General features: G+C 44.7%; 1 protein-coding gene across 5 annotated transcripts in view; it reads left to right on the top strand.

Moving 5' to 3' along the window:
- Nucleotides 1-27,318, top strand: part of TAF1 (TATA-box binding protein associated factor 1) — a 596,267-nt gene that overhangs the window by 553,577 nt on the left and 15,372 nt on the right. For all 5 annotated transcript variants that reach the window (XM_033945528.1, XM_033945529.1, XM_033945526.1 and 2 more), the window contains 2 exons: nt 18,362-18,512; nt 25,804-25,981. In XM_033945528.1, coding sequence (XP_033801419.1) covers nt 18,362-18,512; nt 25,804-25,981 — 329 coding nt within the window. The remainder of the gene's footprint in view (nt 1-18,361; nt 18,513-25,803; nt 25,982-27,318) is intronic.

The raw sequence follows: 27,318 nt of genomic DNA, 5'->3' as shown, positions 1-27,318 counted from the left end.
TTCTGGCGAGTCCTATTAAAGACTTGTTCAACAAATCTCTGGAGACGGGAGTGATTCCTGGGGATTGGAGGAGAGCGGATGTGGTCCCTATTCATAAAAGTGGTCACAGGGATGAAGCAGGAAACTACAGGCCGGTGAGCCTCACTTCAGTTGTTGGAAAAATAATGGAAGTGTTGCTGAAAGAAAGGATAGTGTATTTCCTTGAATCTAATGGGTTACAGGATCCAAGGCAACATGGCTTTACAAAAGGTAAATCGTGCCAAACGAACCTGATTGAATTTTTTGATTGGGTGACCAGAGAGCTGGATCGAGGACATATGCTAGATGTAATTTACTTGGATTTCAGCAAAGCCTTTGATACAGTTCCTCATAAGAGGCTGTTGAACAAACTTGAAGGGCTGAAGTTAGGACCCAAAGTGGTGAACTGGGTCAGAAACTGGCTGTCGGACAGACGCCAGAGGGTGGTGGTTAATGGAAGTCGCTCGAAGGAAGGAAAGGTGACTAGTGGAGTCCCTCAGGGTTCGGTGCTGGGGCCAATCCTGTTCAATATGTATGTAAGTGACATTGCTGAAGGGTTAGAAGGAAAAGTGTGCCTTTTTGCAGATGATACCAAGATTTGTAACAGAGTAGACACCGAAGAGGGAGTGGAAAATATGAAAAAGGATCTGCAAAAGTTAGAGGAATGGTCTAATGCCTGGCAACTAAAATTCAATGCAAAGAAATGCAGAGTAATGCATTTGGGGATTAATAATAGGAAGGAACCGTATATGCTGGGAGGAGAGAAGCTGATATGCACGGACGGGGAGAGGGACCTTGGGGTAATAGTGTCCGAAGATCTAAAGGTGAAAAAACAGTGTGACAAAGCAGTGGCTGCTGCCAGAAGGATTCTGGGCTGTATAAAGAGAGGCGTAGTCAGTAGAAGGAAGAAGGTGTTGATGCCCCTGTACAGGTCATTGGTGAGGCCCCACTTGGAGTATTGTGTTCAGTTTTGGAGACCGTATCTGGCGAAAGACGTAAGAAGACTTGAGGCGGTCCAGAGGAGGGCGACGAAAATGATAGGAGGCTTGCGCCAGAAGACGTATGAGGAGAGACTGGAAGCCCTGAATATGTATACCCTAGAGGAAAGGAGAGACAGGGGAGATATGATTCAGACGTTCAAATACTTAAAGGGTATTAACGTAGAACAAAATCTTTTCCAGAGAAAGGAAAATGGTAAAACCAGAGGACATAATTTGAGGTTGAGGGGTGGTAGATTCAGGGGCAATGTTAGGAAATTCTACTTTACAGAGAGGGTGGTGGATGCCTGGAATGCGCTCCCGAGAGAGGTGGTGGAGAGTAAAACTGTGAATGAGTTCAAAGAAGCGTGGGATGAACACAGAAGATTTAGAATCAGAAAATAATATTAAAGATTGAACTAGGCCAGTTACTGGGCAGACTTGTACGGTCTGTGTCTGTGCATGGCCGTTGGAGGAGGATGGGCAGGGGAGGGCTTCAATGGCTGGGAGGGTGTAGATGGGCTGGAGTAAGTCTTAACAGAGATTTTGGCAGTTGGAACCCAAGCACAGTACCGGGTAAAGCTTTGGATTCTCGCCCAGAAATAGCTAAGAAGAAAAATAAAAATAAAAATAATAATTTAAATTGAATCAGATTGGGCAGACTGGATGGACCATTCGGGTCTTTATCTGCCGTCATCTACTATGTTACTATGTTACTAAGAGGAAAAGAAAGCTGCTTTGATTCTCAAAGTAGTTGAGAAGGTAAGGAAAAAGAGGTTAGCTTTCATAAACTACAGAAGATCGCAGAAATAGGAAGGCAGACAAAAATATCTGGAAAGGTTAAAGGCTTGTCATGTAGTCAGGAAAGCAAAGAGGGAAATGGAAGAAAAAATAGCTGACACAGTAAAACAGGGAGACAAGACTTTTTTTAGATATATTAGTGATAGGAAAAAGTGCAAAAGTGACATTGTGAGACTCAAAAGTGAAGTGGAGAAATATGTAGAAGCTGATAAAGAGAAAACTGAATTGCTTAACAAATATTTCTGTTCTGTGTTCACAGCTGAAGTGCTGGGAGTGAGACCTTAGAAGATAAATGCAAATAGGGCTGAAGAGGTGGTAGACATTGATTGATTTTCAGAGAATTGTGTTCGTGAGGAACTAACTAAAGCAAAGCAATAGGGCTGGATTGTGATATCTGAGAGTACAGAAAGAACTTAGGGAAGTTCTGGTGGCTCCACTTGCTTACCTTTTCAATGCTTCTCTAGAGTCGGGAGTGTTACTGGGAGACTGGAGAAGGGTAGATATGGTTCCTGTCTGCAGAAGTGGAAGTAAGGAAAGAAGTAGGAAACTACAGACCAGTAAGTTTGACTTCTGTGCTAAGTAAACTAATGGAAACACTTTTAAAACAGAGAATAGTATGCCCCCACTGGTCGCAGTTCATGAAAAAGGACATAGTACTACTCAAAAGGGTCCAGAGAAGAATGACAAAAATTGTTAAGGGGCTGAGGGAGTTGCAATACAGCTAGAGGCTAGAGAAACTGGGCCTCTTCTCCCTTGAAAAGAGAAGACTGAGAGGGGACATGATCGAAACATTCAAGATATTGAAGGGAATTGACTTAGTAGAGACAGAGAGATTGTTCACCCTCCCCAAGGTGAAGAGAACAAGAGGACACTTGCCAAAGTTAGAAGGGAAACGATTCCATTCAAACATAAGGAAGTTCTTCTTCATCCAGAGAATGGTGGAAGTCTGGAACGCTCTCCCGGAGGCTGTTATAGGGGAAAGCATCCTTCAGGGATTCAAGACAAGATTGGATAAGTTCCTACTGGAACAGAACATACGCAAGTAAGGCGAGACCCAAATAGGGCACTGGTCTTTGACCTAAGGGCCGCCGCGTGAGCGGACTGCTAGGCACGATGGACCACTGGTCTGACCCAGCAGCGGCAAATCTTATGTTCTTATGTTCTGGAATCCAGTGGATTACAGGACCTGAGGCAATATGGATTCACTAGAGGCAGATCTTGTCAGGCAAATCTGATCAATTTCTTTGACTGGGTTACCAGAGAATTAGATAAGAGAGAATGCGCTAGATGTGGTGTATTTAGATTTTAGCAACGAGTTTGACAGTATTCCACACAGACATCTAATAAATAAACTGAGTGTCTTCAGAATGGGTCTCAAAGTGATGGGCTGGGTCAGGAACTGGTTGAGTGGAAGGTGACAGAGGATATTGGTCAATGGAAATCGCTCTAAAGAAAGTGATGTTACCAGTGGTGTCCTTCAAGGTTTGTTTGGACCAATAGGGTCTGTTCTTTTTAACATTTTTGTAAGCAATATTGTTGAAGGACTATCATTTAAGATTTGCAGATGATACCAAAATGTGCAATAATGTAGACAACCCCAATGGTATGAATAACATGAGGAAGTACCTAGCAAAGTTTGAAGAATGAACTGAAATTTGGCCGCTAAGATTTTAATGTTAAGAAATGCAAGGCCATGTATTTGAGGGAATGGTACAGATTAGGGGGTGAAGAACTTTTGTGCACAATAGAAGAGCAGGACTTGGGTGTGATAGTATGTAATGATCTTAAGGTGGCCAAATAGGTTGAAAAGGTGATGGTAAAAGCCTAGAAAGATGGTAGGGTGCATAGGAAGAGGTATTGTCAGTAATACAAATGTATTGATGCCCCTGTATAAGACTCTGGTGAGACCTCATTTAGAATATATAAACAGGATGGAGTTGGTCTAGAGGAAGGCTACTAAAATGTTGCTTGGTCTTCGTCATAAGGTGCATGGAAACAGAATAAGAACCTGACTTACTCAAAGATAAGTGTATTTTTTTCATTCTGTGCTGATATTATTGTCATATAAGATATAAAGGTTAAAAGAGTACATACAATAAGTTTGTTTTTCGATCAGCTCGAGAGGTTTTTTTGACCTATGAAAGAAAACCTTCTCCTGCCACTCCCTCACCCCACTATCCACTAAAACCGTCTCCTACTCCCATAAGGCCCCTTGGTACCTCTCATATCACAGAGAACTGAAGCAGAAATGTCGAGCTCTGGAGCGCAAATGGAAAAAATCGAAATCCCCTACAGATAGACAGTCCTGGAGGGCCAATATTAAGTTTTACAATACAGTACTAAAAAAAGCAAGGAAGAACTTCTACAGTGACAAAATCTCCAGATCCAACAAGCAGAGTAGTACATTGTTCAATATCTGGCGCTCCTTAACTTCCAAAAACGACTCCACCTTGCTCCCCTTCTCCCCTCCAGCCGATGTTCTAGCAAAATTCTTCAACGAAAAGGTCACTACCTTAAGATGCTCCTTCCCACCTGCAGTCTCCTACAACTCTCTGGTGCCCACCAACCCCAACCCTACCCTAACGGTCTTCAACCCTATCCCAGTCGACAGATCCTGGACTGCCTTTGAGCACGTATCCAAATCCCTGGTCTTTAAACTCTGCCTCAAACTGAAATCCTGCAACTGTACCTTGGACCCATTCCCCTCCTACCTATACGAGAAAATTCCCGCACAGGCCATCTCATCTCTTACCAAACTTATAAACTCTGCCCTACAATCGGGCCTATTTTTTCCAGAAATGGGACATAGTGCCTTGACCCCATTACTAAAAAAAGCTGACCTAGACCCTTCCACACCAGCCAGCTATCGCCCAATAGCAAACATCCCTCTCCTAACCAAGATGCTAGAGTCTATTATATCTACCCAACTCTCATCCTATTTAGAGAGATTTTCTATTCTCCTACCTTACCAATATGGCTTTCGACCCAACTTCAGCACCGAATCCCTATTGACCTCTTTAATCTCAAAGGTTCAACAACTTCATTCTTGTAATAAGTTCGCTGTTCTTCTGCAATTTGACCTTTCTTCAGCTTTTGACCTTGTCCATCATGATATTCCAGTGTTCTCCCCAGAAATTGTTTCCAGCTGAGTGGCATGAAAAAGTAGCTGGGTGGGGCGGGATGGGGAAATTTGATGGTGGGGAAAATTAACCCCCTCTTTTACTAAAGTACGCTAGCATTTTTAGCACGCGCAAACCCCTGCGCTACGTGGGAAAACTAACACCAGCTCAATGCTGGCGTTAGCATCTCAAAATCAAAATGTGCACCAAAGTAACAATACTAAAGTCCCACTAAGCATCAATTTGCCACCTAAGTTGAGAAATTTCAACACACGAGTTCCTCAGAATGCCACACTAGATATTCGTGTGGTAGCCGTCCTCATAGGAACTTTTAAGTATGTGAGTTTGTTGTTTTCTAACGTTTCATAAAGTGCAAGTGCTTCAATAAATAATTATCATTTTTGTTGTATTTTTAAATCGTTATCATTTTTGTTATATTTTTAAAGAATTACTGCAAAAGCAAATACTTAGCTTTATAAAACTGGGTCTGCCTCAATCCCCACCGACGCGTTTCATAATTTCATCAGGGTCGGGGATAGGGAGAGCAGAGCAGTTTGAAATCTGAGCATATTGCTAGATCCCTGTTGAGAGTGCCGGGCACTCTCAACAGGGCACTCTCAACATCTAGCCATTTATTTCTGCATGAATTTAAACAACTAAAAAAAAAGATAAATATAGCTCATCCAGTCATACAAGAAATGGCTCTACAGCAGGGGTGCCCACACTTTTTGGGCTTGCGAGCTACTTTTAAAATGACCAAGTCAAAATGATCTACCAACAATAAAATTTTTAAAAAACACAAAGCACACTGTACGCAGAGAAAATGTTAATTATCATTTATATTCCGCGGATTTTCAAAGAGGTCAAGGCGACGATTCTATGCAATGTCACCTCAGGAACAACTAAACAAAAATAGACAAATATATCCCCTCCCTTTTTAATAAATCGCAATAGCGTTTTTTAGCGCAGGGAGTTGCGCTGAATGCCCTGCGCTGCTCTCGATGCTCATAGGCTCCCTGCGCTAAAAAACGCTATTTTGGTTTAGTAAAAGGGGGCCATAGTGCAAAATATAGACAGCAGATATAAATTCTCAAAACAGACACATTTTGATTCTTTATTGATTTTTAATCAAAAACAGTGTCATACAAATGAAAGAACAACAGATATTCCACATATTACACTATTACCTATACAGGTAACATAAATATCATTCAATAATTTCATTTTCCTGCATATAATAATATCATAATATATCCTAATATACAATACAAATTACCCAAATATTACTATCAATAAAAAAGATACATTTTGATCACTAACCTGAAAATAAAATAATTTTTTCTACCTTTTTGTCTGGTGATTTCATGAGTCTCTGGTTGCACTTCTTCTTCTGACTGTAAATCCAATATTTTTTTCTTTCTGCCCCTCCCCTTTTCTTTCTGTCTCTTTTTCTTTCTCCCCCCTGCCTGCCTATCTTTCTCTCTCCCCCTGCCCCCCCAATCCATTGCGCCGATTTCTCCACTTCCCCAATTCTTTCCCTATCCCCTAAGCCACCACGCCGATTTCTCCCTGCTGCTTCCACGAGCCAGGCCAGGCACGTACAAGCGCCAGTCTCACAAGACTTCACCTCTGACGTCAATTCTAACATCGGAGAGGAAGTTCCAGGCCAGCCAGGCAGCGATTGGCTGGCCCAGAACTTCCTCTCTGACATCAGAATTGACATCGGAGGTGAAGTCTTGTGAGTCCAGCGCTTGTACGCGCCTGGTCAGGCTCAGGGAGGCAGGAAGAAAAAGATTGCAAAGGCAACACGATCGACTCACATTGCCTTTGCGATCTACTGGTCGATCGCGCTCGACCATTTGGGCACCCCTGCTGTTATAGTATCCTGTCCTGACCTGAGGAAAGGGGTTTAGTCCTCAAAAAACTGCCTTATTTCCATTTCCTATATATAAACTTTAATCAATAGATACAATACTACTTGATTCTACATAAAGCAACAAAAAATTTTTTTCTACTTTTTGTCGTTTCTGCTTTAATCATCTTCTCTTCGCTCTCTTCTTTCTATTCAGCATTTGTCCTCGCTCCCTTCCATGCAACATCTGTTCTCTCTTTGCCCCTTCCATCCAGCCTCTGCCCTCTCTCTCTCTACCCCTTCCAACGGCGCTCGCCTTTGCCGCTCGCCTTTGCGAAGACGCCTTAAGAAAGAGCCAGGAAGCAAGGCCGACAAATTGAAAATCCCAAAACGTAAGTTGAAATCTGTTCATACGCATCCAGACGGTTGGTACAAAAGGAGGACAACTAACAGGTAGGAGGACTCATACAACTTACTGATACAGAGGGTTCACACATAAAACACAGGCAGCTCGGAAGAGGAACAGGTTATGAGCACCCACGGAAGCCTGACGAGCTTTCCAGTCTTCTGCACCGGCTGCAATATGTATGACTACCTCCCCTTAGGGACTACGGCATACATTTGCAGTTGGTGCAAGGAGCTGGAAAGCCTGAAACAGCAAGTCCGGTTGCTGGAAGGAACTGTGAAAGAATTAGAAGAACTTCTCATCATTAAAGAGGAAAAGAGCACGCAGAAGTGGTTGCTTGTGGAAATCAGCACCAGTGAAGTGATTGAGGAATTGGAGAGATTTATCGAAGATGCCCACCAACAGCTTGTGGAGATCCCAAGGCTTGAGATCAGCACCCGATCAACCCAGGAGGATGGAATAATCAATATGGAAAGAGGCACCAATCCAATTGACGAGAAGGTAGAAACGGAGGATGAATATGTCCACACATTCAGCGGAGATGATTGTCCATCTGGGGTTGCACCACAGAAGAAGGAAGACAGGACTTATGACATGGATACAGACTTAAGACCCCCGAGGAACCCCCAATTAAAGAAGATAGGGATCATAGTTGGAGTTTCAATCATAAGAAATGTGGACAGCCACACTGCAGGAGGAAGAGAGGATAGACTGGTCACCTGCCTGCCTGGAGCAAGAATAAAGGACGTGGCCAGCAGGATCACCAGGATCATAGACGGCGCAGGAGGAGAAGACACTGTTGTGCTTATCCACGTGGGAACCAATGATGTCAGCAGACGGAAATACAACAGAGAGGAAATGAAGGACCAACTACGCTCACTCGGTAGAAAATTGAAGGTCAGGGAGGTGAAAGTGGCTTTCTTGGATATCCTCCCGGTACCAAGAGCGGATATAATGAGACAGGATGAACTGAGAGCAATCAACGCTTGGATGAGGCGATGGTGCGAAGAAGAGGGTTTTGACTTTGTGCGAAACTGGACAACATTCTGGGGAAGAAGCAGGTACTATAGAAAGGACGGCCTACACCTCACCAAACAGGGAGCGAGAGTCTTGGCTGAGAACATGAAGAAGACCATTGAGAAGGCTATAAACTAAAGAGCAGGGGAGAGCCGACAGTCGACAACCAGTCGATGGCCCGGACATCAGGAGATCCTGAGGAGGAAACTATAAGCAACCGCACAGATATATGGGAAGAACACGATGAAACTACAAGAGGAAATGAACAAGATCAAATGGATACAAAAAAGGATGAGAGGACTACCAAATCCAGGAAATTAGCACAAAGAGAACTTAAATGTATGTACACGAATGCCAGAAGCTTAGGAAACAAAATGGGAGAACTGGAAGAACTAGCAAAAAGAAAAAAACTGAATATCATAGGAATAACGGAAACATGGTGGAATGTAGAAAATGAATGGGACATGGCTTTGCAAGGATACAAACTATACAGAAGAGATAGAATTGGGCAAAAAGGGGGAGGTATTGCACTGTATGTCTATGAAGAAATAGAGTCTATTAAAGATGGGGGGACAGAAGGAAAAGAAAAATTAGAGTCCCTCTGGATAAAGATTCCTAGACAAAAAGAGGCAGACATAAAAATTGGTCTCTATTATCGACCACCGGGACAGATTGAGGAAACAGACAAAGAAATGATGGAAGAAATTAGCCGTGGATGTAAATCAGGAAATGTAACGATCATGGGGGACTTCAACTTTCCGGGGATAAACTGGAAACTGGGAACGTCAAACTGCGGCAGGGAGATAAAATTCCTGGAAATGATTGGAGATTGCTTCCTTGAACAAATGATGGGAGAACCAACAAGAGGAACCGCAATCCTGGACTTGGTCATAAATGGCATAACTGGAAGGACAGCAGATGTAGAAGTTATGGCACCGCTGGGGACAAGTGATCACAATACGATCAATTTTACCATTGGCATCGGAAAGGGGAAACCAATCAAGACTCAAGCCACAACCTTTGACTTCAAAAAAGGGAATTATGACAGCATGAGAACCATGGTTAGTAAACGGCTCAAGAAGGGGAAAGCAGAAATTCAAACGGTTGATCAAGCATGGTCCCTACTGAAAAACACCATCACGGAAGCACAAAATCTTTATATACCGCAGATATCCAAAGCAAGGCGAAAAAAGATTAAAGTAGAACCAGCTTGGTTATCTAAAGAGGTGAAGGATGCAGTGAGGGAAAAGAGGAACTCGTTTAAAAAATGGAAACGGGAAAAAACAACAGAGGCCTGGAACTGTCACAAAATCGACCAGAAAAAGTGTCACAAAGCAGTAAGAGACGCCAAAAAAGTCTATGAGGAAAAGATAGCGCAGGAAGCCAAAAATTTCAAGCCCTTTTTTAGATATATAAAAGGAAAAAAAAACAGCAAGAGAGGCAGTGGGCCCTCTCGACGACCAAGGAAGAAAAGGGTGCATTAAAGAAGATAAACAGATTGCTGATAGGTTAAATTCGTTCTTTGCATCTGTCTTCACAATTGAGGACACTACAACAATGCCAGAAACAAGGAGGATATTCAACGGGGACATAGAGGAAAGTCTCGCAACAGTAAATGTGGAGTTGGACATGATATACTTTCAGATTGACAAACTAAAAAGTTACAAATCCCCTGGACCGGATGGAATTCACCCGAGAGTATTAAAGGAGCTTAAGGTAGAAATTGGAGAACTATTACAAACCTTAGCTAACATGTCAATTAGAACCGGGCAAATACCAGGTGACTGGAAGATAGCAAATGTCATCCCAATTTTCAAAAAAGGATCAAGAGGAGAACCAGGTAACTACAGACCTGTGAGTCTCACATCAGTTCCTGGGAAGATGGTTGAAGCATTAATTAAAGATACCATTGTGAAACACCTGGAAAATCACAACCTAATAAGAGCTAGTCAACACGGCTTCAGGAAAGGGAAATCATGTTTGACAAATTTACTGCAGTTCTTTGAGAAGGTGAATAAACAAACTGCCAATGGAAATCCAGTGGACATAATTTACTTGGACTTTCAGAAAGCGTTCGACAAGATCCCGCACACAAGGCTTATGAGGAAACTACTAAGTCATGGAATAGGAGGTGACGTACACAGATGGATCGGCAATTGGCTTGTGAACAGAATGCAGAGGGTGAGCATAAATGGGAAATTCTCGGACTGGGAGAAAGTGACTAGCGGCGTGCCCCAGGGCTCAGCTCTTGGGCCCATCTTGTTCAATGTTTTTATAAATGACATGGAAGAGCAAACAACAAGCAATATAATCAAGTTTGCAGATGATACAAAACTATGTCGGGCAGTTGGCTCTCAAAGGGACTGCGAGGATCTTCAGAGGGATCTGAACCAGCTGGAGAAGTGGGCGAAAAAATGGCAGATGAACTTTAACATAGACAAATGCAAGGTGATGCATCTGGGTAAGAAAAACAAGGAACATGAATATAGGATATTGGGTGTGACATTAGGAAAATGCGAACAAAAAAGGGACTTGGTGGTACTGATAGACAGGACCCTAAAGCCATCGGCTCAATGCGTGGCGGCGGCTAAGAAAGCAAACAGGATGTTGGGCATGATTAAGAAGGGGATCACGAGTAGATCGGAGGACGTCATAATGCCACTTTACAAAACAATGGTCAGACCACACCTAGAATACTGTGTCCAACACTGGTCTCCATACCTCAAGAAGGATATAACTCTGCTAAAGAGGGTGCAGAGGCGAGCCACGAAACTAGTCAAAGGTATGGAGAATTTGAGCTACAAAGAACGCCTCGGAAAACTGGGACTGTTCACTCTCGAAAAGAGAAGACTGCGAGGGGATATGATTGAAACTTTTAAAATATTAAAAGGATTTGACAAAATAGGCCAGGAAGCAGAACTACTGACTTTTTCAGATGTGACACGGACATAGCCTGAAACTGAGTGGCAGCAGGTTCAGGACAAATGTCAGGAAGTTCTGTTTCGCATAGAGAGTGGTGGACGCTTGGAATGCTCTCCCGGAGGAGGTTGTGACAGAGACTACTGTTTTGGGTTTTAAGCGCAAGTTGGATGCACACCTCCTTGCAAATCATATCGAGGGATACGGGAAATCCGAGTCTCCAACAGGGAGCACCTAACTGGGCCTCCGCGTGTGCGGGTTGCCGGACTAGATGGATCAAGGTCTGATCCGGTGAAGGCGTTTCTTATGTTCTTATCTACTGTCCACCCTCTCTGTGCCCCTTGCATCCACTGCCCACCCTCTCTGCCCTTTCCATCCAGTGTCCGCCCGCTCTGTGTTCCATATGGCATCTTCCCTCTTTCTATGTACCTTCAATAAACTGTATATCCTGTGCCCTTTCTCTCCTTTGTACATGATTCATTTCAGCTTCATCCCCTCCCCTATGCTCTGGCATCTCTCTCTTCTCCTTGCCTTCCTTCCTTCCTTCCTTCCCACTCCACCCAATGGTCTGGCATCTCTATCTCCGTCCCTTCTCTCCCTCCATGCCCTGGGATCTCCACCCTCCCCCTCCCCGCATATGCTCTGACATCTCTCCCCCCTTTCCATGGTCTGGTAGCACCTTTCCTTTCCATCCCATGGTCTTGGCATCTCTTGCCTCTCCTCTCCCTTCCCTGGTCTTCCTTCTCCCCTCTCTCTCCCCAATTGGGTGCTGCTGCAGCAGCACTTCTCTCCCCCCCCCAATTGGGTCAGCAGCAGCTTTTCTCTTCCCCTCCAATTGAGTGTACCAGGTTTTCTCTTCCCCCTTCTCCCAAAAAAATTGGTGCAGCAGCAGCAACATTTCTCTTCCCTTCCCCCTCACCCCCAAAATTGGGTGCAGCAGCAGAACATTTCTCTGCCCCCTCCCCTCCCCCATTCAGTGCAGCAGCATTTCTCTTCCCCCCCTCCCAGTTGGGTGCAGCAGCATGTCTCCCCCCATTGGGTGCAGCAGCATTTCTCTTCCCCCTCCCCCCATTGGGTACAGCAGCAGCAGCATTTCTCTTCACCCTCCCCCCATTGGGTATAGCAGCATCATCATCATCATTTCTCTTCCCCCTCCCCCTCTAATTGGGTATAGCAGCATTTCTCCTCCCATTCACCCCCCCCCCGGTCTCACACACCCCGCAGATTCGCTACAGACAAAGGCAAGTTGCAAGTTTCCTTTCATCGCTGACCTATCTCCCAAAGGTCAGCGACAGAGGGAAGCTTACAACTTGCTGCTCTTGCTTACTTCGGGTTTTACTCGTTGCCGGGTCCTGCCTTTGTGGAAACAGAAAGTAGGCAGGACCCTGCAGTAAGAAAGGCCTGAAGTAAGCAAGAGCAAGTATGCTTCCCTCCGTGGCTGGCCTATCTCTCGCATGCTCCGGGACTCTAAAGGTACCACTGTCCGTGCCGGCTTCTCTTCTCTTCCCTACCCCACCCCCCGGATGTAACTTCCAGTTTCTGAGGGAAGAGAAGGGAAGCCGAATTCAAGTCGCTTGCTGGGTTTTGTTTTGTTTAGTCAGGCGGGAGTCTTTCGGCGGCTTTTCAGCTGCGCGTTAAGCAGTGGTGGCAGCAGGATTTGCGGCAGATGACAGCCGGGCGGGCATCTAAATTTGCTGGGCGGAGCACCCGGCTAAAAAGTCTCACCTCTCCTGTCCAAGCTTCACTGGCTTCCAGTAAATTCCAGGGTGCACTTTAAATTCGCCTGCCTAACTTTCAAGATCCTACACGGCGTCCTTCCTCCCTTTATTCCACTTTCTCAAATTCCAATTCCTCAAATCCTAATACCACCAGATCCACCCAAAAATTAAAACTATCCTTCCCCTCATTAAAAGGCATTTCCCATGCAGGAAAACTAGGGACCTCCCTTCCCTTCAGAATCACTGAGCTCTGGAACAACCTTACCTCCCCACTTCGGAATCTGAGCTCTCTCCAACTTTTCCGTAAACATCTGAAAACTTGGCTATTCTCAAAAATGTAATACTTCCTCCCTCTCTGGTATACTAAGCCCCTCTAAACATTCTTTATACTAAGGCCTTTAACCCTTCATTGGAGTTCCTTTTCTATCCCAGCTCCAGTAAACCATGCTGAGCTCTACGATTGTGGAGAGGATGTAGTATACAAACCTAAAGTTTAGTTTAGTTTATATTCTTTGATGGCGCAGGCATCTGAGGTCTTTTTCCTTTCATTTTCACACTAGTTATGTTTAAGAAACTTGTTTTGCCTTGTGTAACATCGGTTTTTTGCCATTACTATTGGTATTAATGATATTAACGTGGCTAAAGAAGTTGAAAAGTTGATGGTAAAAGCCTAGAAAGATGGTAGGGTGCATAGGAAGAGATATTGACAGTAGTAAAAAGGTATTGATGCCCCTGTATAAGACTCTGGTGAGACCTCATTTAGAATATTGTGTACAATTCTAGAGACCGCACCTTCAAAAATATATAAACAGGATGGAGTCGGTCCAGAGGAAGGCTGCTAAAATGGTGTGTGGTCTTTGTCATAAGGTGCATGGAGACAGATTTAAAGATCTCAATATGCATACTTTGGGGGAAAGGGGAGATATCTTAGAGACATTTAAATATCTACATGGCATGAATGTGCATGAAGCAAGTATCTTTCATTTAAAAGGAAACTCCAGGATGAGAGGGCATTAGACACAGTTAAGAGGTGATAGGCTCAAGAGTAATTTATGGAAATACTTTTTCTTAGAGAAAGGGTGATAGTTGCGTGGAATAGTCTCCCGGTAAAGGTGGTGGAGATAAAAACTTTCTCTGAATTGAAGAAAGCATAGGACAGGCATGTGGGATCTCTTAGGGAGAGTAGGAGATAATAGATACTGCATATGGGAAGACTGAATGTTCATTTGGCCTTTATCTTCTGTCATGTTTCTATGTTTCTAAATCTCCCCCAACCTTCTAGATGGAGTGAGTAGGCTGTTGTCCTTGGCCCCAGTCCTTTTTGCATTGAATTTCTTCCTTCTCCCTCCATCTAAAAGTTTCCACCCCCCTTTTTTGTCTATCAGAATGCAAAAAAATTTGACCACAGACTTTCCCGCCAGAATTTAAAATTGGGTCCAACGGATGTTCCCACTAGAATTCAAATCTGTGACCAAGAAACTTTCCCACTTCATTACAAATTTGTGACCAACGGACTTTCCCACTAGAATTCAAATTCTTAAGAACATAAGCAGTGACTCTGCTGGGTCAGACCAGAGGTCCATCCCGCCCAGCAGTCCGCTCATGCGGTGGCCTATCAGGTCTAGGACCTGCATAGCAATCCTCTATCAGTACCCTTCAATCCCCTTTTCCTTCAGGAAATCATGCAATCCCTTCTTGAAACCCAGTAGCGTACTCTGTCGTATCACACCCTTTGGAAGCGCATTCCAGGTGTCCATCACCCTCTGGGTGAAGAAGAACTTCCTAGCATTGGTTCTGAATCTGTCCCCTCTTAACTTATCCGAATGCCCTCTCGTTCTTGTAGTTTTCGAAAGTTTGAAAAATCTGTCCCTCTCCACTTTCTCCATGCCCTTCATGATCTTGTAAGTCTCTATCATGTCCCCTCTAAGCCTCCGCTTCTCCAGGTAAAAGAGGCCCAATTTCTCCAATCTTTCGGCATACGATAGGTTTTCCATACCCTTTATCAGTTGCATCGCTCTCCTCTGAACCCTCTCGAGTATCGCCATATCCTTCTTAAGGTACGGCGACCAAAATTGGATGCAGTATTCCAGATGCGGGCGCACCATTGCCCGATATAGCGGCAGGATAACTTCTGCCGTTTTGGTTGTAATACCTTTCTTGATTATACCTAGCATTCTGTTTGCCTTCTTTTTTTTTTTTTTTTTTAATTCCTTATTCAGTTTTAACTTTTGCAACAAATGTACAAAATTCAATCAGATAATTAGTACAAATCACTTGACATTCTAACAATTATTGTCAAATGCATATAAAAAGACCCCTCCCCCACCCATCCCATTCATCAGGAATAAACCCATTAAATCACATAACATATCTCCCTGTTCTCAATCAGGTCAGTGAACCCATTACATATAAAGACAAACTGCAGAACTCACAGCATACCCTGAAAAAAGCCATAGCATAATGGCTGAAACGTTGTTTCTACCTACCCAGACGCAGCGAGACCCGGAAAACAGGAACAATCATGACACCAGCCATGGAAACCCAAGAGAACTAGATGAAGAATGTTTTAATGCCTCTCTATCATTCTATAGTACAACCTTTCTTTGAGTATTGCATTCATTTCTGGTCACCTTATCTCAAAAAAAATATATAGCTGATCTAGAAAAGGTTCAAAGAAGAGCTACCAAGATGATAAAGGGGATGGAACTCTTCTTGTATTTAGGAAAGACTAAAGAGGTTAGGGCTCTTTTGCTTGGAAAATAAATGACTGAGGGGGAGATATGATTGAAGTCTACAAAATCTTGAGTTGTATAGATCAGGTACAAGTGGATCAAGTTTTTATTCTGTCAAAAATTACAAAGACAAGGGGACACTCAATGAAGTTACTGGAAATTCTTTTAAAACCAATAGGAGGAAATATTTTTTCACTCAAGAGAATAGTTAAGCTCCATGTTGCCAGAGAGTGGTTAACATAGCTGGTTTTAAGAAAGGTTTGGACAATTTCCTGGAGGAAAGTCCATAGTCTGTTATTGAGACAGAAATGGAGTAAGCCACAGCTTGCCCTGGATTGGTGACATGGAATGTTGCTACTATTTGAATTTTTGCTAAGTATTTGTGACCTGGATTGGCTGCTGGGGGAACATGATACTGAGCTAGATGGATCATTAGTCTGACCCAGTAAAAGGAGGAGAATGTGCTTTAGTAGACAGAGCTACAGCCTCAGTACCCTGAGGTTGTGGGTTCAAACCCTTCACTGCAAGTGACTTAATAAGAACATAAGAATTGCCGCTGTTGGATCAGACCAGTGGTCCATCATGCCCAGCAGTCCAACAAGGACAAAGAAAAGTGGGGAAGGGACTGTATACATCATCCTGATATAATATGCTATTTTATGTTAAAACATAACACAAATTTATTGAGACAATTAAAAAGATTAATTGTGAACAGTCTATATTTCTTTTTGAAACGAAGTCTAGAAAGTGCTGAAGTCTCTAGTAGACCCAACACAGCCCATCTTTCAACACGAAGGTCTGCTTCAGGGGTACAATTATGGCCAAATTCTATAAACTGCGTACCAATTGTAGGCGGCAACTGCTGTCTAACCAGCCAATCGAGATGCACGTTTTTTTAAAAACACCTCCCGAGGTTCTCTGGGAACCTAGAGGGGCATGTAGGCCCGCCTAAGTTCGTCTAAGGCTAGATGTGGGTGTACCTTGGCCCGGAAGTAGCCCCCACTGAAGATTGCCGGCAGGACGTATGCCCAGTCTCTTCTGCTGGAACTCCCCCCACCCCCCCAGTACATTGCCAGCAGGAGGGATACCTCGTCCCTTCTGCTGGAAACCCCCTTTACATCGCCTGCCAGAACCCCCACCCCCTCCATACATCGACGGCAGGAAGGATACACAGTCCCTCCTGTGGCCCCCCGAACATCGCAGGCATTAAAAGTACATAAATTAACAAGGAGAGGAGCCTAAGGTCCTGATTTGCTCAGATGTCTTACCTTAGGCCTTTCCTTGCGCATCACATGGGATACAGAGGGAGGAGCCTAAGGCCCCTCTCAAGGTAGGCTCCTCCCCATTCATCACATAGTGCTCCAGGGAGGGGAAGGCCCGTTTTTTTCCACAGGCAGGTCTTGGAGCTCCAGCTCCTAATGACTAGCAAAGGGAGGTTCGGGGGTTGGGGTTCAGGGGAGCATCCCTCCTGCCTTTTTTTTTGGGTGGGGAGGAAGAGGAGAGGGGAGGGAATGGGATAGTTGGGGAGGGGGGGGTCGGTGGCATGGTTCACGGAAGTTTCGCCCCCCACATTTCGCCCCCAGCAATTCGCCCCTCACATTTCGCCCCCGCACATTTCGCCCCCCGGATGTTTCGCCCCCACACATTTCGCCCCCGCACATTTCGCCCCCCGGATGTTTCGCCCCCACACATTTCGCCCCCGCACATTTCGCCCCTGAGTGTCAGACTATTCCTCTCGCAGGCGATTTCTTTGCCGACACGACGGCAGGCTACAAATTCAAAGTGCACAGCTGGCTGTTCTCACTGCCTCTAATGTCGGCCCTGCAGCTCCGGACTTCCCCACACCTGCTCTCTCCCCCCCCCCCCGATCACTATTATTTTAAATGTTATGGCAGCCACGGCGCTGTATCCATCGGAGGAGACTTCTAACCTCGGCCATGAAGTTGCTGTTGCAGGAAGAGTTCCGGGGCAGGCCGAGGTTAGAAGTCTCCTCCGATGGATACAGCGCCGCGGCTGCCATAACATTTAAAATAATAGTGATCGGGGGGGGGGGGGGAAGAGCAGGTGTGGGGAAGTCCGGAGCTGCAGGGCCGGCGTTAGAGGGAGTAAGAGCTGATGGTGCCACAGGGTCCCGCGTTGGGGGGGGGGGAGGGAGGAAGAAAGAAGATGGGGGTCATAATCCAACGCTCAGGGGCGAAATGTGCGGGGGCGAAATGTGTGGGGGCAAAACATCCGGGGGGCGAAATGTGTGGGGGCGAAATGTGTGGGGGCGAAATGTGTGGGGGCGAAATGTGTATGGGGGCGAAATGTGGGGGGCGAATTGCTGGGGGCGAAATGTGGGGGGCGAACCTTCCGGATCCCCGGTGGCATGGGGGTCCAGGACCGGGTAACGACATGGTTCGGCCAGGCAGGAGGAAGTAGGCATCCTTCCTGCCATGGAGGGGTTCCTGCGGGGGAGTCGTTGGGGAGGGCCATCAGTGTGTGTGGGGAGGACTTTTTTCTTTTTTTAATGGGGCAGATTGTGCAAATCATTTGCATGCAAATTTGGTAGTGCATTGATCGCTGTCCCACAATAGGCCAGAAAATCTGCTAACAACGATCCAGTTGGTAATAGCAACTGACTTTTGTGCATCTAGCCCTAAGTGCTATCTTTCCAAATGACTAGGTTAACCATAAATAATTTTTAGTAGCTATTCTCCACATGTGCGACATGTCTTATATGAAGAAAATATTTATAAAATTACCACCACAATGCCTATTTTTATTGAAAATATGTTTTTCTTCTCATTTTTCCTAACCTAGGAAATGGAAGATGGGGATGGTGATCTGGCAGATGAAGAGGAAGGATCAATTCAGCAACCCCAAGCCAGTGTCCTTTATGAGGATTTGCTTATGTCAGATGGCGAGGAGGATGATGATGGGAGTGATGAAGAGGGTGATAACCCTTTCTCTTGTAAGTGTTCTTCACAGTGACGTACCAAGGGCGGGGGGTGCGGACCGCTCCAGGTGCCAGCCCTAAGGGAGTGCTCAGCCAGCTGGGTCCAGAACCTCCCGTGCTGCTCTAAATGGCACCTACACCTCAGTGCGGCTGCGTACTTATTCCGAAGCAGAGTCATCAGCTGCGCTGAAGTGCAGGAAGGTCCCGCGATGACTGCTTCTGCTGCCTCTACTCTGGAAGACATAAGTGACGTCAGAGGGGGGTGGACTGGCAGCCGCAGTCATCGTGGGACCTTGCCCACCCCCTCAGACCTCACGTCTTCCGGAGCAGAGGCAGCAGAAGCAGTCATCGTGGGACCTTGCTGGTTTGGAGGGAGAGAGGAGCATAGGGAAGGTGGTGGAGGGAGAGAAAGGGACAGGATGGTATGGAAGGCTGGTGGAAGGAGAGAAAGGGGCAGATGCTGATGGAATTGGTGTACAGAGAAAGGAGATAGAGACATAAGGGGGAAGGATGCTGGATGGAATTGGGTTGGAGGGCAAGAAAGGGGGCAGTTGCTCATGGAATTGGTGTGTAGGGAAAGGATACTGGATGGAATTGTGTTGGAGGGAAAGAAAGGGGGCATATGCTTATGGAATTGGTGTGCAGGGAAAGGGAGAGAGACATAAGGGGGAAGGATACTGGATGGAATTGTGTTGGAGGGAAAGAAAGGGGGCAGATGCTCATGGAATTGGTGTGTAGGGAAAGGATACTGGATGGAATTGGGTTGGAGGGAAAGAAAGGGAGCAGATGCTGATGGAAGTGGGGGGAAGGGAGAGGAGAGAGTGAAATGCCAGACCATGGGGGTGTGGGAGAGGGTGGTCAATCATTGGAATGAACTTCCACTGCAGGTGATTAAGGCCAGCAGCGTGCCAGACTTTAAGAAAAAATGAGTCTCAGAGCTGTATCTTAGATTGTTTGTAATTGTTTAGTCATTGTTGCAGGGCAGGGAAGGTAGAGGATGTTGCAGTAATCCAGTAGACCTAGTATTAGGGATTGAACTATGAGCTGCAAGTGTGGTCTTTCAAAGAATTTTCGGACTTGTCTTAGATTTCTCATAACTTTGAAAGATTTCTGTATTGTTTGGTTTATTTGTTTATTATTTTATCCCCCGTTTTTAAGCGCCGGCTGTGGTGGTAACAGCTCTGATGCTCAGAATTCTATGAGAGTCTGAGCTGTTACCACCATGGCTAAAAACCACACTACAGTTTTGTAAAAGGGGGAGGAGTTAGTTTGTGATTACATATTCCATACTAGGCGAAGGTGTTTTCTGTGTGTTTGAAAGACATGGTTTTCTGTTATGATTAACTATGCAGGACTGATCTGTACTAATCTGGCTTGTTTAGTTTTACAATGGGTGTATTGATGTACTGCACACTCTTGTGTGACGTGTGGCTTGTTACTAAAAATCATATTTTTCAAACAGATGGGGGGTGTCAAAAAATGATGGGCCCCGGGTGTCACATATGCTAGGTACGCCACTGCTACTTCATTTCAGGCTTTCATAGTTATGAATTTACTATGGTAGAAATCTGGAACGCTCTTCCGGAGAATGTTATAGGGGAAAGCACCCTTCAGAGATTCAAGATAAGATTGGATAAGTTCCTACTGGAACAGAACATATGCAAGTAAGGCTAGACTCAAATAGGGCATTGGTCTTTGATCTAAGGGCTGCTCCGTGAGCGGACTGCTGGGCACGATGGACCACTGGTCTGACCCAGCAGCGACAAATCTTATGTTATGGATTCATTTGAAAAGCAATTTCAGTTTTAAAGCCAATGTTTTTAATCCATCAGAGGTATCCTCATCCTTGATACCACTTCATGCTTTAAAAAAATATATATCTTAAGGGTAGCTGTTCGAAAGGATTTAACTGGGAAGGAAGACTCCTACATCATTAAATCCCACTGGCCAGACCCAAAGCACATCTTCAGTGGCACTTCACTGGCTAATGCTACTTAATATAGGCACGCTGACTATCATAGACATCCAAAGGCAGGGTCAGGGCAAAACCAGGACTTACTCAGTTATCAATCCATAAACAGGTGAGTATCTGGATAATGTTAGGTCAGCAAAAAGGCTGTCCTAAGTTTATCCAGACCATCTGGACACCAGTCTGAATATCAGCTGGCATCCAGATAATTTCAAGTGGCTACTGAAGTCTTGCATGCTCAATGAGTATTATACCATGTTATGAGTTATAGCAGTAATTCTGAAACCTGTCCTGAGAGACCCCCCACTCAGGTTTTCAGGATGTCCCAAATGAATATGCATGAGCCAGATTTGCATACTCCACCTCCTTTGTATGCAAATCTCTCTCATGCATATCCATTAGGGATATCTTGAAAACCTGAGAGGCTGGGGATCACCCAGGACAGATTTGAGAACTACTGAGTTATAGAATTGGATTTGGGTGCCTTACTTTTGGTTACTGCGGATGGGCAGACAAGATGGGCCATTTAGCTTTTATCTGCCATCTTGTTTCTATGTTTGAAGACTTTTTTCGATGCCAAGCACTTCACTATGAATCCTTCTGGTATTTTACTTCAGTGTTTCTCAATCGGCCTTGGAGTCCCCCCTTGGCAGTCAGGTTTTCAGGAAATCCACAATAAATATGCATGAAAGAAATTTGTATATAATGGAGGCAGTGTATGCAAATCAAGTATGCAAAGGGGGACTCCAGGAGCGACTTTAGGAATATTATTTTATATGGCTGGTCTCCCTGAAGCAGCTTGTTGCGAAACATGGTCCATGTTGGGCATCTGGAATCCTAAGGTTAATGAAAATTAATAACAAATCATATGGATGTCTTGCAGCCAGATCACAAATTAAGATAAGTGTTTTTTCTTTGTTTATGCTTTACTGTGGTTTGGAAGTTCAGTTTGAAAGAAAATCAAACCTAACTGCAATCAGTCTGTTATTGAGAAAGACATGGGGGAAGCCACTGCTTGCCCTGGATCGGTAGCATGGAATATTACTACTCCTTGGGGTTTGGCCAGGTACTAGTGACCTGGATTGGCCACTGTGATGACGGGCTACTGAGCTTGATGGACCATTGGTCTGACCCAGTAAGGCTATTCTTATGTTTTTATAGTAGTTGATGGCTTCTCTGGGAAGAGAACCAGGCTATTGCACTCTTTTGACAAGCACATTTTCCACTCATCTATGCTCATTAATAGAATTATGGATTTCCAGTTTTACATATCCATTTATTTTAAATCCTTACTTAAACAACTGTCAGAGTTTGTTTTAATTTGTCTGGAGGAAGGAATTCTTCAATCTCAGCAGAAGTGGTAATAGCAGTATGCCCTTTGTCTTGGCTTAGAGTGCCTAATCTGGAAACTTCGGAACAAGGCTGCCTTTCAAATATTCCTTGTAGAGGAAGACAGCCTGTTTGACGATAACATCAAAAAACCCAAACTGATACTATGACAACTTTATCTAAACCACACACCTCTCAATCTTCATCATCTAGAACAGGGGTAGGGAACTCCTGTCCTCAAGAGCCGTATTCTAGTCAGGTTTTCAAGATTTTCCCAATGAATATGCATGAGATCTATTTGCATGCACTGCTTTCAATGCACATTCATTGGGGAAATCCTGAAAACCCGGCTGGAATACGGCTCTCGAGGACCGGAGTTCCCTACCCCTGATCTAGAAGATATTCTGCCTCATACAGATGATCCTATCATTATAACATCAAAGATGTTACAATTAAAGAATGACACGGGGAAAAAATTTGTCCCTGTCCCTGCGAGCTTGGTACCCATCCTGTCCCCATGAGCTCCGTCTCCATCCCTGCAAACCATCTGATCCCATCCAAACAAACCTCGAATAGTTTTATACTGAAGTTTATTAATTCTTTTGATTAATCGCTTATTTTATTAAAGTCTAAAAAGAAACAATATTCTTTACAATTGTTATTTTATAAATCAAAGTTCTGTTTGCTGAACTACAGAAAGAGATGTTCAGCTAGCAGGGCTTTGTTTATAAATGTTAATCAACACAACTAATATACTACTTTATCCTAAAGCAAAAAAAATAAATAAATAAATATAAATTTTTTTTCTGCCTTTGTTGTCTGGTTTCTGCTTTCCTCATCTTCTCCTCATTCAATTCCTTCCATCCACTGTCTGCCTTCTCTCTGCCATATGCTCTGCCATATGCTCTGTGCCTCTCCTGTCCATCTCTTCCTCAACCCCCCCCCCTATTGGTCTAGCACCCATCTTCTTCCCTCCGCTTCCCCATTGTCTGGGATCTCTATCTTCTTCCCTTCCAGCGTCTTCTCCCCACTCTCTCTTCCCCTTTTCCCTTCCATCATCTTCTCCCCTCTCTCTCTTCCCCATTTCCCTTCAGCATCTTCTCCCCACTCTCTCTTCCCCATTTCCCTTCAGCATCTGTTCCTCTCCACCCCCTTCAGCATCCTTTGCATGGTCCAGCAACCCCTCCCTCCCATACGCCGTGGTCCGAGCATCTCTCTGCCTTCCTTCCCCTCATGGTAATTTTTAAATTTCTTTCAATAAGCAGCCTGAGTCTTGAAGTCACATGCAGCTGCCGGAAACTTCTCCTCTGACGCAACTTCCTGTTTCCGGTTGCATCAGCGATCATTAGGGAGGAAGGGGGCTGCTGGATTGCAGGATCGGTGACTGCGCACGTTCCCTCCCTTAACTGCGGAAACAAAGCCATTCACTGCTTCACATGACAGTGAATGGCCTTGTCCCCTTGCCCATGGCAACCACTTTTTTCCCCCACCGTTTCGGCAGGTAACAGCAACTGTGTCATTCTCTAGTTACAATTAGCCACCTTCATCAACTCCTCAACGATCTTGTGCAAGACAGAAAAGGACACACAAATCACAACCTCAACCTCAGTCAAGATAGCATTTGTTTGGTTTATCTATCCATTTTCCTTGTCCAGGGCCATGATTCTGGCAGCTTGGGAGTCAGCATGAGAATATCATGTCTGCTTTGTCCTCGGAGAAAGCAGAGATACCTGTAGCAAGTGTTCCTCACAACCCACCTTCCTCTCCTAGTTGGTTTCTTCAACTGATGGTCCCAAGGCATAGACATGCACATGGTATGGTGACTGTGCACTTGGTATTGGCAGTACCAGGCTCCACAGATGGTGCCACTCACATGTAAGAATATCTGCCTGCTATCTACAGAGAATACCACCACCTCAGACTTCACACTGGGATCATGGAATTGTGCTCAAATTTTTGCTTTTCAGCATACATCTCTGCTTCTGGGTGGAATAGCCTTATAACCATTTAAAAATATGTGCTATGCATGCAAGAGTTTGCGCAGGGTTAGCTGGTGCACAAAACTTTTGTGCTAAAGTTGCACTAACTTCTTACAAAGCTTGGACATGTTTTGGGGCCCTTTACTAAATACTGTATAGTAACATAGTACAGAAAATGACAGTAGATAAAGCCCTGAATGCTGTCTGCCCAGTAGTTACACACATTATAAATTCATGATTAAATTGTACACCTGGTACTGTCCTTTAGTTCCAGCTACTGGAGTTGCTGTTGAAACTTACTCCAGCCTATCCAAACCATCGTTTGCAGGATACAGACCATAAAAGTCTGCCCAGCACAGTCCTCCTGATGCAGATTACTGGAGTTCCTGTTTAAGCTCTCCCCAGCTCATCTTAAACCAAATTGCCATATATGGGACACAGACAGTGCAAGTCTGCTCGGTATTGGCCTTAGTTCATCAATTTGTACCATTAATTTTCTGATTAGAAATCCTGCATGTTCATCCCATGTTTTTTAAAAATCTCACTGTATTCCTCTCCACCACCTCCTTCGGGAATACATTCCAGGATCAATTATTCAGTGACATAGCAAAGGAAGGAGATGCCCAGCACTTCTGTGTGGTGCGCCCCTCCACACATGTACCTCTTGAAATCTTGGCCAGCAGCACCTCCTCCATGCTACTCGTGCCTGCCATGACACACTCTCTCTAATGTTACTTCCTGGTCCTGTGGCCAGGAAGTGATTTTAGGAGGGCCGAGACCAGTGCGAACAGCAGGGAGGAGGTACTCCATGAAAAAGAATTTCCTAATATTACTCCTAAGTCTACCACCCCACAACCTCAATTTATGCCCTCTAGTTTTACAATTTCTCTTCTTTGGAAACAGTATCATCTCTCTCCAGTCCTATTCAGGTCTTCCAGTCTCTTCTCATATATCTTTTGGCACAAACCCCCCTACCATTTTCATCGCCTTCCTTTGGACCTCTTCAAGTTTTCTTATATCCTTTACCAGATACAGTCTGCCTCACCCCCATCTGTTTGGTAATACTGCTCTGTTAATAAGAGAAATTATGGGGACGTTTCATACTCTGGTCTAAGCCAGGAATGTAAAACACAAAAAAAGGAAGGGCTACTTTTAATATTAAACAGCATAAGGCAGCAAAATCCAGATAGAATGGATTGTTTAATAAAGTGCTTGATTTTGGACTCCTGCTCTCATCTTGTCTATTTGTGGCCCTTCTGCTTTTTGTATTTTGGGTTTGCAGTCCGTCTCCCGTTTGTTTTTCAACTAAACCAGAAATCTGTCAGACAGCATACTTACGGGCCTCTTTGGAAATAATGAGTTCTGTGCAAGGGTGCCTTTGGACTTAGATTAAATGAAAAGCTCACACCTGCTCACGCTGCTGGTTGCGAGATCTGAGGGAGGGACTCCTGCCCATACACTGCTGAACCACCAAGGATGTGAAAAAAGGTATGCAGGGGGAAGGGGGGGGGGGGTAAAAAAATTGTTAGAATTGGCCGGGACGGGAGGGATCCTTCCTGTCCCGGCCTGCCACTAGACCACAAGAGGGGACAGGGCAGGAAGGTGGGAGAGGGTGCAGAGCCTGGCAGGGAGTAAGGGAGGCTGGGTTCAGAGCCTGGCAAGGAGCGGGCTGGCTCCATAGCCTGGGAGGGAAGGGGGCTGGGTTCAGAGCTTGACAGAGGAGGGTGTGTGGGAGGGGACACGGTGCAGATCCTGGCAGGACATGACACTTGAATATTAAGCCCCCATCTTATACTTGTCAGCCATTTTTCCTCCTGTTTTTTTGGGGGGAATGGGGGTCTCGACTTATATTCAAGTATATACAATAATTGTAACCCACTTTGATGTTTTTCCTCAGTGAAAAGCAGATTATCAAAAGTAAATAGTTAAATAGGCTTTGGAGTCAAAATAAATGTAGCTGCAAGTTCTGTCCTGATGGTTGAGCTATGAATTGTGTCCTCTAAGCATTATCTTCATTTGTAACTTACAGCTATTCAACTGAGTGAGAGTGGCAGTGACTCTGATGTAGAATCTGATGGAATGAAACTGAAACATCCTCGTATGCTACAGGAGAACACCAGAATGGGAATGGATAACGAAGAAAGTATGATGTCTTATGAGGGAGATGGTGGACACACATCGCATGTCTTGGAAGACAGTAACATCAGGTAACCAGAGCCAGTGAAAGAATATGGAAAAACAATTATCCCCCCTCACCCACACAGTTAGATCCTGAAACAGGTAAAGTAGATAGAGTTTGGGGGCATCAGAGAGCAACTGTTTTATACTGTTGGGGCCACAGATGAGCTAGATAAGGCCATATTTCACTGTACTTTGTATAAGCTTAATGGAAGGAGCAAACAAAGCCACGTTGGACACACCCAGAATGTATAAGTACTTAACATATATTAGCAGACAGCTGGATAAGCATTCAAGTAATCACAGGAGTCATGAAAACAGCATGGATATTTCTTTGCCCCAGCCCCAGGCTTTCCTGGGGCAGGAGAGTACGACTCACAAGGCCTCACTGGTGTTGGAAAATTTTCCTGCAGAAGGTGTTGCAAGCAACCTAAACTAGCTCATAAACCAAGTTTCAGTCTTTTGAACATGTGTTCTGACCAAGTTTCTCTCTCCTGAAGTTACTCGCAAGTGTTATCTGAGGACAGCAGGGTGCATATTCTGACTGAAGGGTGACTGGAATCCAGTGTGGGAATTGCTCCCCAGCAACTATTCCAGAAACCTTTGAAAGTGGTTCACTGCTCTTGCACATGCCTTTTCACCTGCTGTCACCACATGGGACCAGATCAGTCTAATACACTACCATTTCTGGCATGGGTATCTCTTTATTCATTCATCCTGCTTTTCCTATTTTCTCACTTTACCCATCCCCTCCCTCTTCCTGTGAAACTGCCATTGAAATGCTTTTATGTTTGACTTACATATTCTAAAAGAGGACTGCAGAATGGAATGTACAAGATTCAGGAATGTTTATTAAAAATCTATATAAAGTTGTAATCCAAAGAAGTGACTCTCATATACATGGAGTACGGACCCAACAGGGTTGTGTTGTCTGCCATATACACTGGACATTTCAGACCCTTGAGGAAGAAATGTTTCTCCGAAACACAGACTGTGTATATGAGAGTCACTTCTTTGGATTACAACTTTATATAGATTTTTAATAAACATTCCTGAACCTTGTACATTCTCTCTGGAAAAAAGGAGGCTCAGGGGTGATATGATAGAGACCTTCAAGATCATGAGGGGCATAGAGAGGGTGGATAGGGACAGATTCTTCAGGCTGAAGGGGACAACAGGTACGAGGGGGCATTCGGAGAAACTGAAGGGAGATAGGTTCAAAACGAATGCAAGGAAGTTTTTTTTCACCCAAAGGGTCGTGGACACTTGGAATGCGCTACCGGAGGACGTGATTGGGCAGAGTACGGTACAAGGATTCAAACAGAGACTGGACGGATTCCTGAGGGATAAAGGGATCGTGGGATAC

Source organism: Geotrypetes seraphini, chromosome 5, assembly GCF_902459505.1.
Source record: "Geotrypetes seraphini chromosome 5, aGeoSer1.1, whole genome shotgun sequence".
Lineage (NCBI taxonomy): Eukaryota > Metazoa > Chordata > Amphibia > Gymnophiona > Dermophiidae > Geotrypetes > Geotrypetes seraphini.
This window is presented reverse-complemented; position numbering and strand designations above follow the sequence as displayed.